At 31.1% G+C, this 16,873-nt stretch overlaps 3 protein-coding genes across 3 annotated transcripts; all 3 read left to right on the top strand.

Annotated features, from left to right (window-relative positions):
- Positions 1-4,573: 4,573 nt before the first annotated feature.
- Positions 4,574-6,363, top strand: Osi13 (Protein). Its single transcript, XM_018516612.1, has 2 exons — positions 4,574-4,813; positions 6,053-6,363. The coding sequence occupies exons 1-2, from the start codon at positions 4,624-4,626 to the stop codon at positions 6,361-6,363; spliced, it is 501 nt and encodes a 166-aa protein (XP_018372114.1). The 5' UTR covers positions 4,574-4,623.
- Positions 6,364-9,556: 3,193 nt separating this feature from the next.
- Positions 9,557-11,804, top strand: Osi14 (DUF1676 domain-containing protein Osi14). The gene is made up of 3 exons (XM_018516652.1): positions 9,557-9,856; positions 10,508-10,693; positions 11,346-11,804. The coding sequence occupies exons 1-3, from the start codon at positions 9,646-9,648 to the stop codon at positions 11,696-11,698; spliced, it is 750 nt and encodes a 249-aa protein (XP_018372154.1). The 5' UTR covers positions 9,557-9,645; the 3' UTR covers positions 11,699-11,804.
- A 1,099-nt stretch (positions 11,805-12,903) lies between these two features.
- Positions 12,904-15,435, top strand: Osi15 (DUF1676 domain-containing protein Osi15). Its single transcript, XM_018516651.1, has 2 exons — positions 12,904-13,315; positions 15,092-15,435. The coding sequence occupies exons 1-2, from the start codon at positions 12,943-12,945 to the stop codon at positions 15,421-15,423; spliced, it is 705 nt and encodes a 234-aa protein (XP_018372153.1). The 5' UTR covers positions 12,904-12,942; the 3' UTR covers positions 15,424-15,435.
- Positions 15,436-16,873: the final 1,438 nt, after the last annotated feature.

The following is a 16,873-nucleotide window of genomic DNA, read 5'->3' as shown; positions in this document are numbered from 1 at the left end:
AGAGAGAGAGAGAGAGAGAGAGAGAGAGAGAGAGAGAGAGAGAGGAAGTATGGATAATTTGGAAAGAAGAAACGAACGGTGCAACGAACAACCGCGAACTAACTGATCCGTCGTTGATCCACTGTTCGACGACAAACTGACCGGACGCAGTGGATACCACGCCGGGCACGCTTCAGTTGCCGGGAAAATCGGCAGTCCGTGTAAAATGAGCTCCGACCGGTGAGCCAGCGATATATACGCTTGCGGTAAACACTATGATCCAAATTGTCAGTACCGACATATATGTCACGTTATATCGCAGAACGGTATATACGATGCATAGACGCGGTCATACCAGATAAGAAGGTTTCTGCGGGTGTTCTCGTCGCGTAAGAGAAAGGGAGTGGAGGCCGTCGCGCGAATGAGCGCATTATAATGCCTCTATAGGGGCGGAAATGGTTTTGCAGAACACGATGTATTTGCAGTGAACGTCGTTTTGCAATGAATGCGATTTTTTTTAAGTTACGCAGATATCCGGGCCAAAGAGAATTCGATGGTCTTCACGTTGGAAATGTTTCGTGTCTCCAGTCGTCGTATAAGATCATAGCGTGATTCGCTTTACCTCTGATGTTCTTATCTCAAGGAAAGTCAGCTTATTAATGTTTGATCTAATTTTCAAATCTCTATGATCAAATGCTCATATGTACTTTTGTATCTTTTAATGATTTTTTATTCTCTTGTACTAAATAATTCTAACATATTTTACATTTATAAATTAGCATAGTATGTTTATCGATAATCTTATCTGATTGTGATTATTTGCATGAGCAATTTTCAATATTTTAAAAACAGCGTTTCTTTGTTCAGAAGCTTATTTTAAAATTAATTGAAGGACATATATTTATTTGATCTATTCACTGTTAAATAATCTTATTTGTAAGTTAAAAAATATATGTAAATCACTGTTATTTTTAATTTAATCTCATATACTTGTGATTGAAATAATATCCGCTAGATATCCGGAAAAAGTTGTGTCACTTTTTCACTTCACTCCCTTCCACTCGCTTTTCAATTTTGTTGCCACTTTTAGATTTTCGATTGCCTTTCTTGTCAGAGCATCATCCCACACTCATAACAGAGCATCACAAACTGCACTACATTTTACAATCTGCTGCATATTTATCTGAGCTATCTGAAGTACTCGAAGCACGTTCCGCTTAAGTGCACAATGGAATATTGCACATTGCTCTAACCACGACGTAAATGAGCATCTTATTGAGCATCCTGCCCGTAGGATAAGAAATTAGAAATCTGCGTGTATACACGTAGAAATCTACGTGAAAAGTCTGACCGATCGTAAATGATCTTGATGGGATCTTTTTTTTTTAGTTACGCCCAGCAAACATGCGGGTTGCTAATAACCCGGTAGCTTTAAATGATCCTTACAACTTGATAATATTTTCTTCGCGTTTAATATATTAATTTGCGTATGTAGGTATATGGGTCCAAAAATACTTGTACACATTGTGCTCTTACGGTTACTTTTAATTTATCTTAAGATCAATTTCATAAGGATATTACAATATTTTAACATAATGAGAACATGAGTGTTGTTTAACTGATTTAATATAGGTTCTATTACTTTTATAGAATTTAATGTGACAGAGAAATGTTTCTTCATAAAGCTATACATTATTGAAATTCAAATAAAACGGAGATTGTATTATTGCATCGTTTACCGAATAAGAAAGTGTACGCGAGATTGACAATGTATATAATAGAATGAATTTATATTACTTAACAACATCTACACAGTAGACAGTTATTAATGTATTTAATATTCATTAAATTGCGGAAAAATGTAGTGAAATTATAACAATTTGCATAATTAACGCAAAGCATTCGAAACATGTATCGGATGCCCGCGTACGAGATTGATGAGACAAAGGATTAGATATAGCGTGAAATATTTCCATTTTATTAGATGATTAATAGTCTGACTGTTTCCAGTAATTATCAGGTTCTTATCTGCTCTGAAAATCACGAGTCACATGCATCACATTAAATAAAGTGATACTTAACAATCATTATCACATATGTACTCTCTCCTTGACTTTCTTCATTCTCGGATATTACATCGAGGCAGTTTCACAAGTAATAAACCCGTATATTTACTAACGCAGGTAACTTGCACGCACTGATTACGAACTCGTAGCAAAATTGTTTTTTTGGATACGTTGTTTCTAGTTTGCGTCGCTAATAAAAGACATTACCTGTGTATTATAATGTTTGTCGCTATTGAAATTATCAGACTAGTTATTTAAAGATAGATTGTGATAGAGCATTAGTCGAGTTCCTCGTGTATGAAGCCGATAACCTACATATCGGTACAGTAGTTTTATTCATATAACTCCTAAGTATATCACTTCAGATTCTTGGATAGAGGAAATAAAGAATAATTTGCTGTTTTTTTTAAGATCTTGTATCCTAAATAATAATGATCGTTAGAAGAAAGATATTTATTTATTACAATCTACGATAAATTCCTATAACACCATATAATAAAAGTAATTCTTTTCATACATAAAAAAATTAAAGTTTTCGTGAAAGTGAAGACGAAATCCATCATAGATGTATATTTCGTTTCGTAGTATCAAGTTAATGTTTATGCACATTTTTTTAAAGTTTAGAGGAGGTCATTTTAGCCACAGTACAAGATGAAATTTTGTAATTGTTAAAAATCATTTTTATGTAAAATTGATTGCTGAATCAGAAAATAATTAATTTAAAGTGATTGAAACAAAAAAAGAATGAAAAACGCATTTTTTGTCGAAAATTGCTAAAAATGATCAGTTTTTTAAACCTTAAAAAACTGCAGTTATCATATCTTTTTCATTAATATTCACAAAGATAATTATAGAAAAGCCGAAAAAAAAAGAGAAATTTGAGTCATTTTCGATTAATTTATTTTTTAAATCATTTTGTACTACTCCAATTTATCTACTCTAATTTAATTTTAATATTTGTTGGTTTAGTAACTAATTTTATATAGAAATACATGATTTTCAGACAATCGCAAAATATGATATTATTATGTTATGATTAATTGTGATTATTAGGTTCAAAGAATATTTGGTCAATTAACAATTGTTACGTTGAAATATCAGAAATCAAATTATCTTCAGAATAAATAAAAAAAATTCAGGCACTATTATATGATTACTGTACTAGCTTTACAAGCATAATGCATATAATTCATGAGCTTACTCACATGGAACTATTATTACTGTTATTACTATTGCTAGCCATAGTCCTAATTTTAACAAATAACAGGCGCTCACGAAAGAGGAGTCTATCATTAACGATATAATAACTTTGCTTGTGTAAAAAATGAATTAGCCTAATAATGTTAACCCACGTAAGTATACATAACGGTACGAAATAATAAAAAAGATACTAAGCTATAAATTAAAACACGCAAGTTTAAAAAACTGCTTTCTAAATAAAAAGATACGTTTCTATATTTAAAAAATGTGCTTGATAATAATTTATAACAATATTTTTTTCGTATGTAACTAAAATTATTTTTAAAAAAATATTATTGTAATTTATTAAAAATTTTTTTAAATATGATTGTGATAATGTGGATATGACGTTCGTACTTAAATCAATATAAAAATGTTGCTCTTTACTGCTTTTCTGACGTTTATCCATCGTACTCAAGCGTGTAACATCATTTTTTTCTGATAGAAAATACTTCACTTAATGATGAGCATGAATATAGATCTTTTTTATAGTCTTTACCTATTAATTGAAAAGTTGGTTTCTAAAGACACGTACACTTTCTTCTATGATTAATGATTAATAACCAATTTTATACGCTTTACGGTAAAGAAATGATATTATTCATTAATATAATTTGTCAAAATCTTTTAATATTAATTAATTATTAACTATATTTTATTATACTTTAACTTCTTTATAGTATAATACAATATTGATACAAAATTTTATCATTAAAAAATTATAGCTGGTTCTAATTTAATTAGATATCGAATTATTATCGGTACAATAATTGGAACACTACTGATCCTCTTTAATTATAAATCCGCTTATAGAATGAAATGGTTTAATTTGAATTATTTCTAGTTTACTTTTTTCGGTATAAGCAGGCTATAGGTCGCGGTAGTCTTCGTACCACAACTATTCGAGTGTAAAACGAACTCAATTGATAATAGATGTATATTCTCACGACAAAGGACAATAATAGTGAAGACATTTGACGGAGAGAACGATCTACTTACCCTGTAAATATTCTGTGGAAGATTCTTCGTTCTCAAGAGTGGTTGATGCGAACACAGCGTCCAATGATCGAGGTAGACTAGCTCGGGAGGTACGGGACGTTGGATCCTTCGTCACGCATCAGTACCAAGTTAGATGACTGGTCTCCTCCTCTGAGCTTTTCGCGGTCCCACTATATAAACTAATAACCCGGTATAGCACGAATGTCAGTTAACATATTATTGGCGAAGAGGTCGGTTGCAATTGCAAGATAAGTGAAGTTTTTTAGATAAAACGTGCTTATAAAGTGAGTTATAAAAAAAAATACAGAAAAAGAATAAAAGAAATCTAGATGCCGAAAAGATGTTACCGCTGTATATGCTACTATTTCTACCTGTGTTCGTCGCAGCACAGGGATCGCAATCAACGAAGACACTGAACCGAGAGATGATGCGGAACAACTCTACAGATTCTTTAAACTGGATTGGCGAAAGCTTTTTGAGCATCGTTGATACATTTTCTCCAGTTTCAAAATCGTGTGATAATATAGAAGGTATTGACAATAATAATTATTTGTGGCTAAATACAGACAATTTTATCCATTTTTAATCTAATGTTTGATAAAAAAAGAAGTTCAGATTTTGTTTTATTTTATTCTCTTATATTAAAAAGTATATAGAGAAGAAACAATAAGACATAATCAAATAAAAAAACTTTCAACAGAAGTTACTCTTTTTACATTAATTACTATTAAACTTTTAATAATATTCTGGATTTTAACAAAAAAATTTTTATCCGTTTTTACAAAATTTGAATATTTTGATATATAATTTTTATATTATATATATATAAAAATATGCTAAATTAATATACACATATACGATAGGCGTATTAATACAGATGGAATATGTGATCATTTATACATTGAAAAAAAAGAGTATTATATCTTTACAACTATTAAATTAATATTATTATAAACTCCTATGTCAATTTATAATTGCATTTTTAATTTTATCAATGTCAAATAGAAAAGATCAAATTATTACAAGATGTATGGCTATTTATAATAATGTTTCTATGCAATTTAGTATTAATTAATTTAGTGAAAGTGTCAATTGTAGTATATAAGTGTCAACTTCGGTATATATTGTTAAACATTTTTTCTCAATAATAATCATAAGTTTGTTAACAACAAATTGTAATATATCTATAAATGGATAAGGAATTACAGGGAAATATAAAAGAGATAGCATATCTAGTGTGGTATTTCAAGTTTAGTAATCAAAGATTTGAATAATTTGCTGTAAAAAAAAATGGAATTATGAGACTGCGTATTAATCAGACGTTGCTAAAGAAGCGTGTAATTGCACATATTGTCCATTATATTATGATACTTTTGGGTTTACGGGTTTGCGGAGCCTCGCGATACAAAAACATAAGTGCTTTCTACTCTAGTTCATCTTTATTAACTTCCGTGACGATCGTACTTAATAAGGAAGGTATACTTCAATGAAGGAATGCACATCCTGTTTCCGAAGGAGCAAAATACTTTTATAATGTAATATAAACTTTAAGTCATAACATATGTAGTGTTTAGTAGAACGTTGCGGGCAATGTAGTATAGGCTGTATCGAGTAGCGATATAAATGTGATATGTTAAATTTATTTTTTATGAATTATGTTTTACATAAAATATAAAAGAGATTAGGAAATTAAAAGCATGTAACACGGTTATATATTTATAATTACATCTATTGTATTTATTAAGTATCTCTTTTTTTATTAATTACAGGGCGTAAAGATAAGAAATTCAAGAAACTGAATAAATATATTCTGCCTTTACTTATTGGGGTTTTGTTGATAAAATCTATTCTATTGCCTATCACGTTAAAGGCATTGGCAGTTCTAAGTGGAAAAGCTGTTGTGCTAAGTTTGATGAGCTTAATCCTGGCAGCCATAGTTGGATTAAAAAAGGTTGCCCAGAAGGAGAGCAGCTACGAATCAATCAACAAGTACAGACGACAGGATGTATACGGTTTCGTTGACGACGTGCAAGAATTCGAACCTTATCGATTTTACAAAGAACGACGTAGAAAGAAGTGAAAAAAATTATTAACGGATGAATTCTTTGTTGGTTCCTCAATTATTTTTATCCTTACAGTAGTGTTTGTCATAGAAAAATATCAGTTTTACTTTAATTTCAAACAATTCTGAAAAGATTGACGTTATATATTATATAAAATTAAGAATAAGATGTATTTATTTATAGTCTCTATTAATTAATTAATTTTCTATCAATTTTATTTACTTATATATTTATTTCAGAGTCTGGCTATGATAAGATTACATTATGATCAAACATTGTAAATATAATAAATTCAAAAGTAGCATAATCAATATACGAACCAATGTCGTGTATATGTAGTGTTGTAAAAGTTATTTGTATTAACATCAATGAAGAGCTTTACAACGGAGATGCGTTAACTGCTTGCGTTAATTATGTTAAATGGAATAACCGACTATTGATACATTGGTAAAAGTTGTCAAAAACTATAAAATTTACAAACGGAAACAGAAATGTTTACAATTTATAATTAGTTTAGTACAGTAACTCGGCGACAGTTTTCAATATCGCTAACAAAATCCTTTTTAAAGATGAGTAATCACAATGTATATTAACACATTTCACTAGCGTGATGTAAGAAGCAGAGAAAGTTTCTTGATTCCGTGAGGAATGTAGTTTGTAGATAGTATATTCATTTCTCTCTTGTATTCCATTTCTCTATCGAAGTTAAATTATTCAGTTACGTAAATAAATATGTTTCCAACAAAATTTTTTTAGTTATTATTACAATATGCTTATATAATTCTATGTAATGAGAATATAAATTTTACTATTAATTATTAAGAGAAAATAAAATATTGTAATCATTACAAAAAAAAAGAATATCTATTAAACATGAGATTTTTTAACGATATTTTAATCAAAAATAGAAAATTATTAACATGATTAATTGTATAATAAATGATTGAGAAAAGCGGTCTTCTAGAGAAGCAGCGGTCACATCGTATCACGTGAAGAATAAGAGAAAAAAAAATAAGATAGGAACTGACCTTAATATAAGTCATTGCTCTTTGATTCTCTAAATTTTCAACATTCCTATGTAGTTAAAATATTTTAAAGGACTTTTATGTTTTATCGTAGTTACATCATTTTATGATATAAATGAAATAAATAGTTTTGCATAGGCATGTGTCGAATATTGCATATAGGTATCCACAATTGTTTGTGTTAGGTATCACCGATAGATGCATTAGTTAACAATGTATTTATATTGTACAAATAAACAAATTAGTTATTAGGACTCTTTATTTTCTAAAAAGAAAATGTATTTTTAAAATATCGGTGATTTCGTTATAGGTAAAAATTGTCATATTTCCTTAAATAAATGCAGAAGAAAGTAACCGATGATAATCATAACCCAGAAAATTAATCTAAAATTGTCTTCGTTTCTTCCTTCGGATACCGTTAAACGAAGATGACAAAGTTCCTTCCATATCTGACGTTAAATATTTAAACAGATTCGTACAGAGCACAATGAAATACCTCTTGTGAATAAATTATCTGTTACCTTTCCAAGTGGTTGCCTAAAGCAACGTTAATGATGGTTTCATTGTTTCGTTTCAGTATGTTACATTAATTTCTCTCATGCATACTCCGGTATATATATATATATATGTATTTAAAAAAAATAGAATTAATAAAATCAATAATGTCAAAATTAAAAGGATATGTAATTAAAAAGATATGTGCGATTTCTTATAAAAATCCACTATTTGGATTTTCTTTTCCAAAAAGGAATATTGTGTATGTCTTGCGTAATAATATTTGGCAAATGTGATAATTCTTTCTTTTATCTAGAATACTTTTAATGTTATTGAAAAATAGAATATTTTATACATAATAATAGAAATTCTTGTAGACCCGAGCTAAATAATTGTGATAAAAATTTAAAACAAAACGAACCTATAATAATAGTTTATCATATACATATACATGTATTATTTACAAAGATGTGGATTTATTTAATAGCCACATAATTTTGTTTTATTTACAATAATTATATTTTATAATACTAAATAACAACATAATAAAATAATCAGATAAATACAAAAGTGTATGAAAAAAAAAAAAAAAAATATTATCAATTTAAGTTATATCAGAAAACCTTAAACTTATATCAGAGATGTAATCCGTTCTCTCGTATTACCAATGAACTCATAGCTGGGTCAAGGTAAACGGCCTGGTGCACGTGGTTATAGAGGAGAATGCATCGGTCCATTTCACAAAGAAAATTATGATGCTTGGATTTCTCAAAAAAAAAATATTTAAAGCTAAATTAGCACGTTATAAAATCGTTAATAAATAGATATAATAAATTGTTTTAAAAAATTTTGTTTATATTTTACATTCGTTTTATTTTTAATTTCAATTAATATAATTTAAAATTATATCTTTTGCAATATGTATACGATTGTTTTACTCACAATTTGAAGGAAAATTACTACTAGGAATTGTCCACATTTAGCGTCACCTAAATGCACACGCACACGCTACTCATAAGAAAATGTATATCCGCAACCGCGAAGCATGTGCAATTGTGAATGGCGGCGAGGTGCGAAATGCACGTTTGTCATCACCTCGGTTTTCTAAACAATTTGTTGTAAGTGAAGAATAAACAGAAAGTGGCATAGGTCAAAATAATATTAATTTTGCAGACGAAAAGAAAGGACGTTGTATCTTAAAAAACAAAACGTATCAATGTATCTTTTTAAAACGAATCAAAATAGTGTCACCAGAAATATTAAGAATTTTTTTTAATATTAAGATATAATGACGACGAAAAATTCTATTTCTCAAAGATCCTTCCCTCATATACAGAAATAATCCCTGAATTTATAACGAATGTTATCTCCGCTACTAACCCAAATTCTGAGTGGTAACTGTGGTAAACGTAAACTTCTCTCGACGTTAGGGAGAGCGACTTCTAGGTCCGCCCAAATGGTGACGTCTCTTCATGCAGTCATTCGTTTGTTTAAAAATTATCGAAGAAAGTTTTCTGGGGAGGTGGCCGACGGCATTTACCTGCAATGATGAGTCGTTCGTCTCATCGTTTCTTGTCGTCATACACGTCGTCGTTTCATCCAGAGTGGGGATACCGAGGAGGGTCCTACATGGTGCACACCTATAAAGATTCAAGCGCCGCAGGGCCAAGTCACACTTTGTTCCGAAAATTTTCCGAGGAGTAGTTTGCTCCGTCTTCGACCACTGCCTCTCTGTATTCCATTCCGTGACGACGTGACGAGTGATTAGACAACGAGAAGATGAACAAATTTCTGACGCTAGTACTTCTTGCTGCGTACACTGCAGCAGGACCTACAGACGTACAGTCGTCTCAGAATTTGAATTGTGTGGAGTACGACAATGCGTTCTTCAGCTGCATGTTCGTGAAGACTATCGGTGCTCTTAACAGAGCGACTCGATCGAGCAACATCGAAATCATCGATGGTATAACTTTCGTACGAGATACCCCGAGTAAGTTCTTGTATTTATTATATATACATTATTCTTAAAAAAAATTTAACCATGTATACCCTAACAACGTCAAAAGAACATCCCGAGAACGTAAAAAAAACATCCTAAGAACATCCTCAGGATGTATCCCGAATAAAGTGTTGAATAAAGCTATTAGGGTAATATTAACTTTAAATAATATTACACAGAAAAACGGCTACGGTTGCCATGATCAAAAGATGCCCATCAATACATTTTTTGATTACAAGAACTATAGTACTGATAGATTGTGATAATCGTAAGATTGACATATCTTAACAGTTGTGGCTGTTAAGATATGTCCATTTTATGTTTATTACAACCAAATTTATTGATGGACGAAAATTATCATTATTTCTGGTTGTGACAACTGTAGCATTCTTTCTGTGTGTAGATTTACAACTGTAACATTATTTATACACTATATAAGATATAACAAATATTATATATTACTGTGAATTAATATAATACAAATTATAAAAATATTAAAGAATATGTTGCAATTTTAAAGAAATTAGCTACATTTGCTTTTAAACATACACGATGAAATTGTATTCTTGTAATTTTTTGAAAGAGATAATAATTACGGTAACAATTGATAAATATTTTTCTTGTTTAAAAACTTTGTTATAGTGGAGCGTCTTGGCAGGAATTTAGAAACAAACGAAAAGGAAATCATGAAAGAACTACCAAGCGAGAGTACCGATAGAATAATGAAACTTTTCTATATGCTGTACGATTCCGTTGCCTCTTTTACGAAGAGCCATAGTTTGAAATTTGACATGTCCGAAGTTCCAATTTCTCGAGCCCTGACTGAAGGTAAGTCTTATTCCTTTTGCCTTCACTAAGTACTCACTAAGTATCTCAGTTACGCAATCGTTTACCTTTCCTTGATTATGTCTATTCGATGAACGTTACGGATTCGCGACGTCATGAGTATAAACGAATAAGCATCTCAGCATGCCTTTCACCTCCGTGATATCTATATGTATGATGCTGACGTCTGAACCTGTTCCGGGTAAACTCGTTCCTCAAGAAAAAAATGTTTCGCTTTCCTTCTCAAATGTATTTTGAAATATTTGAGTAAATCATAATTGTATTATCAAAAATAAAATACAACATCCCTACTAATCACACTTTCATTAATTACTTAATTTTTACATATTCCAAACGTATATCGATAATTAGTATTATTGATCTGTATTTGAAAGGCATAAAATTATTAATTTCAATACTTTTATATAATATATCAAAAGATTCTGACAAATTAACATTATAAACTTAATATTAAGCTTAATATTAAGTTTAATATTGATATTTTTACATTTATTAAAATATGAATTTTATATCTTTGCATTTAAATAATTAAACTTAACTTTAGCATTTTTATATTATTGATGCATTTTTTTATATCGATTTTAGAATCTCATAATCTAAACCCAATTATGTTAATTTATTTTCTTATAATTAGGACGCGCCAAGATCAAGAAAGTATTTCTGCCATTGATTGCTGCAGCGGGTTTGAAGATCTTCGCACTTGCACCGCTCTTGCTTTTTGGCTTAGGTCTGCTAACTGTGAAAGCTTTAATGTTCGGTAAACTCGCCTTACTTGCTACCGGCTACGTGGTATTGCAGAAGCTTTTTGGCGGTAACAATGTGGGTACTTTCTTTAATAAAAATCCTGGACCTCTCTTCTATGACTCCGTTGGTCATGAAGGTTGGGCCGCTGGAAGTGTACCCCAGCAACAAGCATACTACAGAAACTTGGGCGCCCAAAATTTGGCATATACTGGTCACTTATCGAATGTCGCACCGGATAATTAAGACATTTTTGTTATCTGCCATGGAGAAACTTAGAAGCCATATCTCACGGAGCCAAAACACTTTTTCGAGGCCATTGGACCCACCTACGACTAGATTATAGTATTTATATGTAAATCTTATGTAATTTATCAATTAAATAAATTATTGGTTAATTGTATGTATTAAACAATTAAACTGTTTGTACTTAATAAATTATTTATTATCTCAGAAAAATATTTGTAGAAAATTCTTTGTTTCTGCTCTTGTGAAATTAAATCAGAATAAAATTTCTAATTTGGAGAAACTAATGTCACAATAAGATTCGATGCAACACAGTGCATAGAAAACCTCGTACGTGATTAGTTTTTGCTAAGACGAAATATTGACAACTTTCGGCGTGCAATTGTAGTCGGTTGAGCTCATATCCGATTCCAATCGTATATGAGCATTCTTACAGGTCATTTACACTCCCACTTCTTTTCTTCGGTCTTTCTTTCGCCTTGGCCGTCACTTCTGTCGCTCGTTCCATTTCTCTTGTTCAAGCGACTGCATGATTTGGGACACAAGTTTTACATACCATGCCGTGTCACTAAGAGACACGGAAATCTAATTTTCACCAAACTGTGTGTACGAAGGCGTTGATGATGTACGCTGATCGTAAACATAGGAGATGATAATTGCTTAGAATCAGTCTTACAGACTATTGTATGTGTATGTCAGAGATGCAAATAACCCGTAGATATATGTAAATTAAGTAGAAATTTCTTAATTCAAACAGATTTCTTTTTTACAATAAATTTATCCAAAGAAACGTAATATATACTAAAAGAAAAATATCTGAGCAATAAAATGCAATATTTTTGAAATTTAATTCAATTTTATTACAGAAAACTTTAATTATTACTTTTATATATGAAACTTTATAATTATTTATAATTATTTTTTAATTAAAAAAAACTTTTTAGCTTGAAAAGCTTAAGAAATTTCCTAGGTTAGATAGTAAAATTCTGAAAGTAAAAGGGAAATTTACTTGAGTCGACGTATTCTTCGTCACGCGATTTTTGTGCATTGCATGTTCAAGTTAGCTCTTCAGAGAGTCGGCAGAATTAAAATTCTTGACACTACTGCCCTTGCACGTTGCTTGCCAAATGGTTCAATATGACCCCACCACTAGTCGATTGTGGTTCATATAAAAGAAAAATGTCCCTGGGGGCAAACAGTCAAAAACGCTTCTTCGGAGTCACGCTATATAGTACTTCGTAACTATGAAGACCAAAGTAATCATTCTCTTAGCGTTGCAATTTCTGACGTTGGTGATAGCCGGTTCAGGTCAGGAAGATAGAAATAGTTTGGAGCATTTAGAAGGGAAGCTCGTGAGAGCGATGGACGAAATCAACAGAAAGGATATCATTGACGTTTACGGTGATATAATAACCCTGGAAAAGGTTACGGAGGATGGGGAAACATCAGAAGAGAGCGCGGATCCTCTCGTAAGCAGGATCGAAAAATTCCTGAGAAGTCGAAAAATTCAAATTAATCTTCCTAATGATGCTTCAACCGCTGGTTTGTTTGCACGCGCTCTTGGTCAAAGAAACATCGATATAGAACTCAGAAGCTTGGCACGTGGAACATCCGAAGGTAAACGATGCATTACAAAAAATTATTATAAATTAAATTTTTAAAACGGAACTGATTGTTTTGTATTTGGATAGAACAATGCTGTCAAATTTGTAAATTAGAGGTAACTAGAGCGTTTACCCTTTCAAGTTTTTGTGAATTTGCATAACGAGACTGTGATTAGAACAATTTAAAGAAATTTGCTAGTAATGCGCCAAGGCCATTTGAAATACTTATCTTTAAACTCTATAAATTCTATACAGATTACATTTTTTTAAAAATAGTTTCAATAAGTTAAAAAAAGCAATCATTTTTCTTAAAATATAAAATTATTTAAGAGGAGGGAGATTACAATCTTCACTATAAAATATTATAATAAACATCTCTCTCTCTCTCCTCTCTCTCGTAGTGATTATCATGTTTCTATGATTTAAAAATATTTTAAAATTTTCGAAAATACTTTTAAGTACAAGTACTCGTAAACTAGTATTAATTCATTAAGTTTATGAGATTAAATCTATATTAATTATATTTAATATTACACGCTACATTTTTATAGATCAACATAATATACAATATAAATTCTTTTTAATATTTATATAAATTATTTGAAATAAATATGTTTAATATATTTCTTATATCTCTATAAATTAATTTGTAGATAGATCTTACGCTTCATCTTTTTATACGTACATATTAAATTTGTACTTTTCATCCACAAGAATTTGTACAATTAAGTTTTTAATAACATTTTTAAAACTAAGTTCCGATAATAACATTATTGTTCAAAGTTCTTGTTAGATCCTCGTCAGACTTGAGTTAGACACTTGGATCTAACAAAAGTTTCTTGTTCTTCTCTAACGTTCCGATCTGATATGAATACATCATTCAATGGGCGCAAACTTATAGTGCCTCACCTTTCTAAAGCCCTGCCAATGGGATTTAAGTAGCTCATGAATCTCAGGATTCATTGGCTGGAAAGTGTAACTTGTATCTTTCTTTTCAATTCGATCGTGGCCGAAATACCATTCACACATCCTCTATGTATCTCTTTCTAGCGCTTATATAGTTTATCGTTTTTCTCGTATTTATAAAAATTCTCTCAAAATTATTTACTTACATATTTATAAAACAATTTTTTTTCGCAAAAACACTGGAAAATTTGAGTACGCATAAACGTATATTAATAACTATTGAGAGAGAGATGTAAGAGCGACTGGAATGGAAGATTTTCATACGTAGAAAGCTACAGCAACGTGTCCCACTTCTACCATATTCGCGAAAACAAATGCCGGAGGTGGGAGTGGACTGAAGTGGGTTACCATTTGGTAGATCTGGTGGGATTCCGGGTTTCTGGGACGGCTACCGCGAGAAGACGTCTAAGAAGGACCTTGAACGAGAGTGTCGCGCGTTCGAAGAAAGTAGATTGGATGATAAACGTCCGTGATAGACTTTTAGAAATCTTCGTTCACACACATCCGTGTGTTCTATGATTATTGATATTATTTTTTTATATTAATTGTGCTCTGTATTTTTATATATAATACAAATTTTATATATGATTCGGTATTACAAACTTTATATGTACAATTATATACATATGTATACTATATATATTTATTACATATATATATATATATACTACATATATAGTAAGATTCGCATTATAATTCGATATCTGAATAGTGTTTTTCACACACTTCCTTTTGTTAAGCACTATTATAGATATACATACATACATGAATTAAACATTTCAGGGAATGCTGTTACTTACAAGACAATTGTATATGTTTACAGCACGCACGAAATTGAAGAGGATGATTATGCCACTATTGATTCTGCTGAAGCTAAAAGCAATAATCGTTCTACCTATCGTAATTAGCATGATCGCTCTGATAGGTTTGAAGGGCTTAGGCGCAGGTCTTATGTCGCTCTTAATTTCTGGCGCAGTAGCTTTGAAGGCTCTTGTTACACCACCTCCGCCAGCAAGAGTCTCCTACGGAATTGTAAGGCCGCACGAAATTCATCATGATCACTGGCACAGGTCAGAAGAAGAGGTCAATCAACCTTACAGAGGCTGGGCACCGGAATACAATGGCGAACATTATCCATATCATGACATTCCATAAAATGCAATGTTTCCTTCGTCATCATAACTATTTACTTATTTATTTATTTATTTATTTATTTATTGCATAGCTGTATATGCTCGCTTTGTAAAATAAAATAAATTATCTTTTTATAAAATTATGTCTTGATCATTGTGAGATATCGGAAATTATTGGATACTTTGCGTCATCGTGACATTGACGTACTATCAGAAACGTCATATCACTGCGACATTGGTAAATTGCCAAGCTCAGATCTGTCATATCTTATTAAGGCTCGACCTAAATACACATGTGTTATCCTGAAGACATCAATAATAAGGATTATTTGCGACAAGGATTTTACAATTTGTAAATAAATAAATATCGAAAAATAGAGCTATGTACACACATACATATAAATTCATAGCCGTAAGCAGGTTACTCTGTCGGTCAGACGAGAAGGCTAATGACCTACATGGAAGTTCATGGACGGAGAGAAGATAGAATGATGTTGCGCGGGTGGGAGAAGTGGAGAAAGACCGGATCAAGGTGGGGAACTAGGAAGAGGAAGGAAATGAGGTTACTGTGTCGGGAGCAAGGTAGGAAAGCGGATTGTCGCTGTGATTGGTCTACCGAGTTCCCCCTCAATGTTTCACACGTATCAAGGTCAGTGTGTCAATGCCTCCACGTGGTTCTCCACTTCTATCAGTAGATATGACCGTGGTCTTCGTGGTAGGGACTGAAATAACGGCATCGGTTGTGATTAGTCAAGTCGCTCGGGAGGAGTGGAAGAGTGAATACGGGTATATATAGGCTGTTTGAGAGGCCAGCACTGTCGAGAAGTGACGAACATGAAGGAGAACGCAAGAGCTCTGATTGATCGATGCTTAGGCATTCTTTCTTTAACAATACATTTATAAGTTCGCAGATACTCTGCGTAGTAAACACATTTTTATGTACGATTTTATATTAAAATTTTATTTTAATAAAATATTACCTACAATTTTACTGTTCAATTTATTTAAATTATTCATTTATATTATCGAACAACTGAGACTTTCTTTATCACGGTAATAATTAATAGTAATTGAAACATGCGAAAGAACATTAGAATTCTAAAAAGTCTAATATAACATTACTTAAAAAGTATATATAATAATAATATGGCTCAATAAAAATAAATCAATACAAATAAAATAGAAGGGCAACGAGCCAAAACAATAACTTTTAATATTCAAAAAACAAACATATGTTTCGACAACGATCGTGTCATTTTCAATGTACAGATAAACATAAACTTAATTTTGAACAAGTGACATTTTCAACGGCTAAATAAATTACAAAAGAATAACACTATTTATTATTAAATTTTATAAAATTTATTTATAAATTTGGGAATATTGTTGTATAAATCTTTTTGTAGGATAATACAAATATTGTATTATATAAGCCACGAGTCATCAAATTACAAATGTAGAGTTGTATAAAA

This window comes from Trachymyrmex cornetzi, unplaced genomic scaffold (genome assembly GCF_001594075.2).
Source record: "Trachymyrmex cornetzi isolate Tcor2-1 unplaced genomic scaffold, Tcor1.1 scaffold646, whole genome shotgun sequence".
Classification (NCBI taxonomy): Eukaryota; Metazoa; Arthropoda; class Insecta; order Hymenoptera; family Formicidae; genus Trachymyrmex; species Trachymyrmex cornetzi.
The sequence above is the reverse complement of the archived record's forward strand: the minus strand, read 5'-3'. Positions and strand labels throughout refer to the sequence as shown.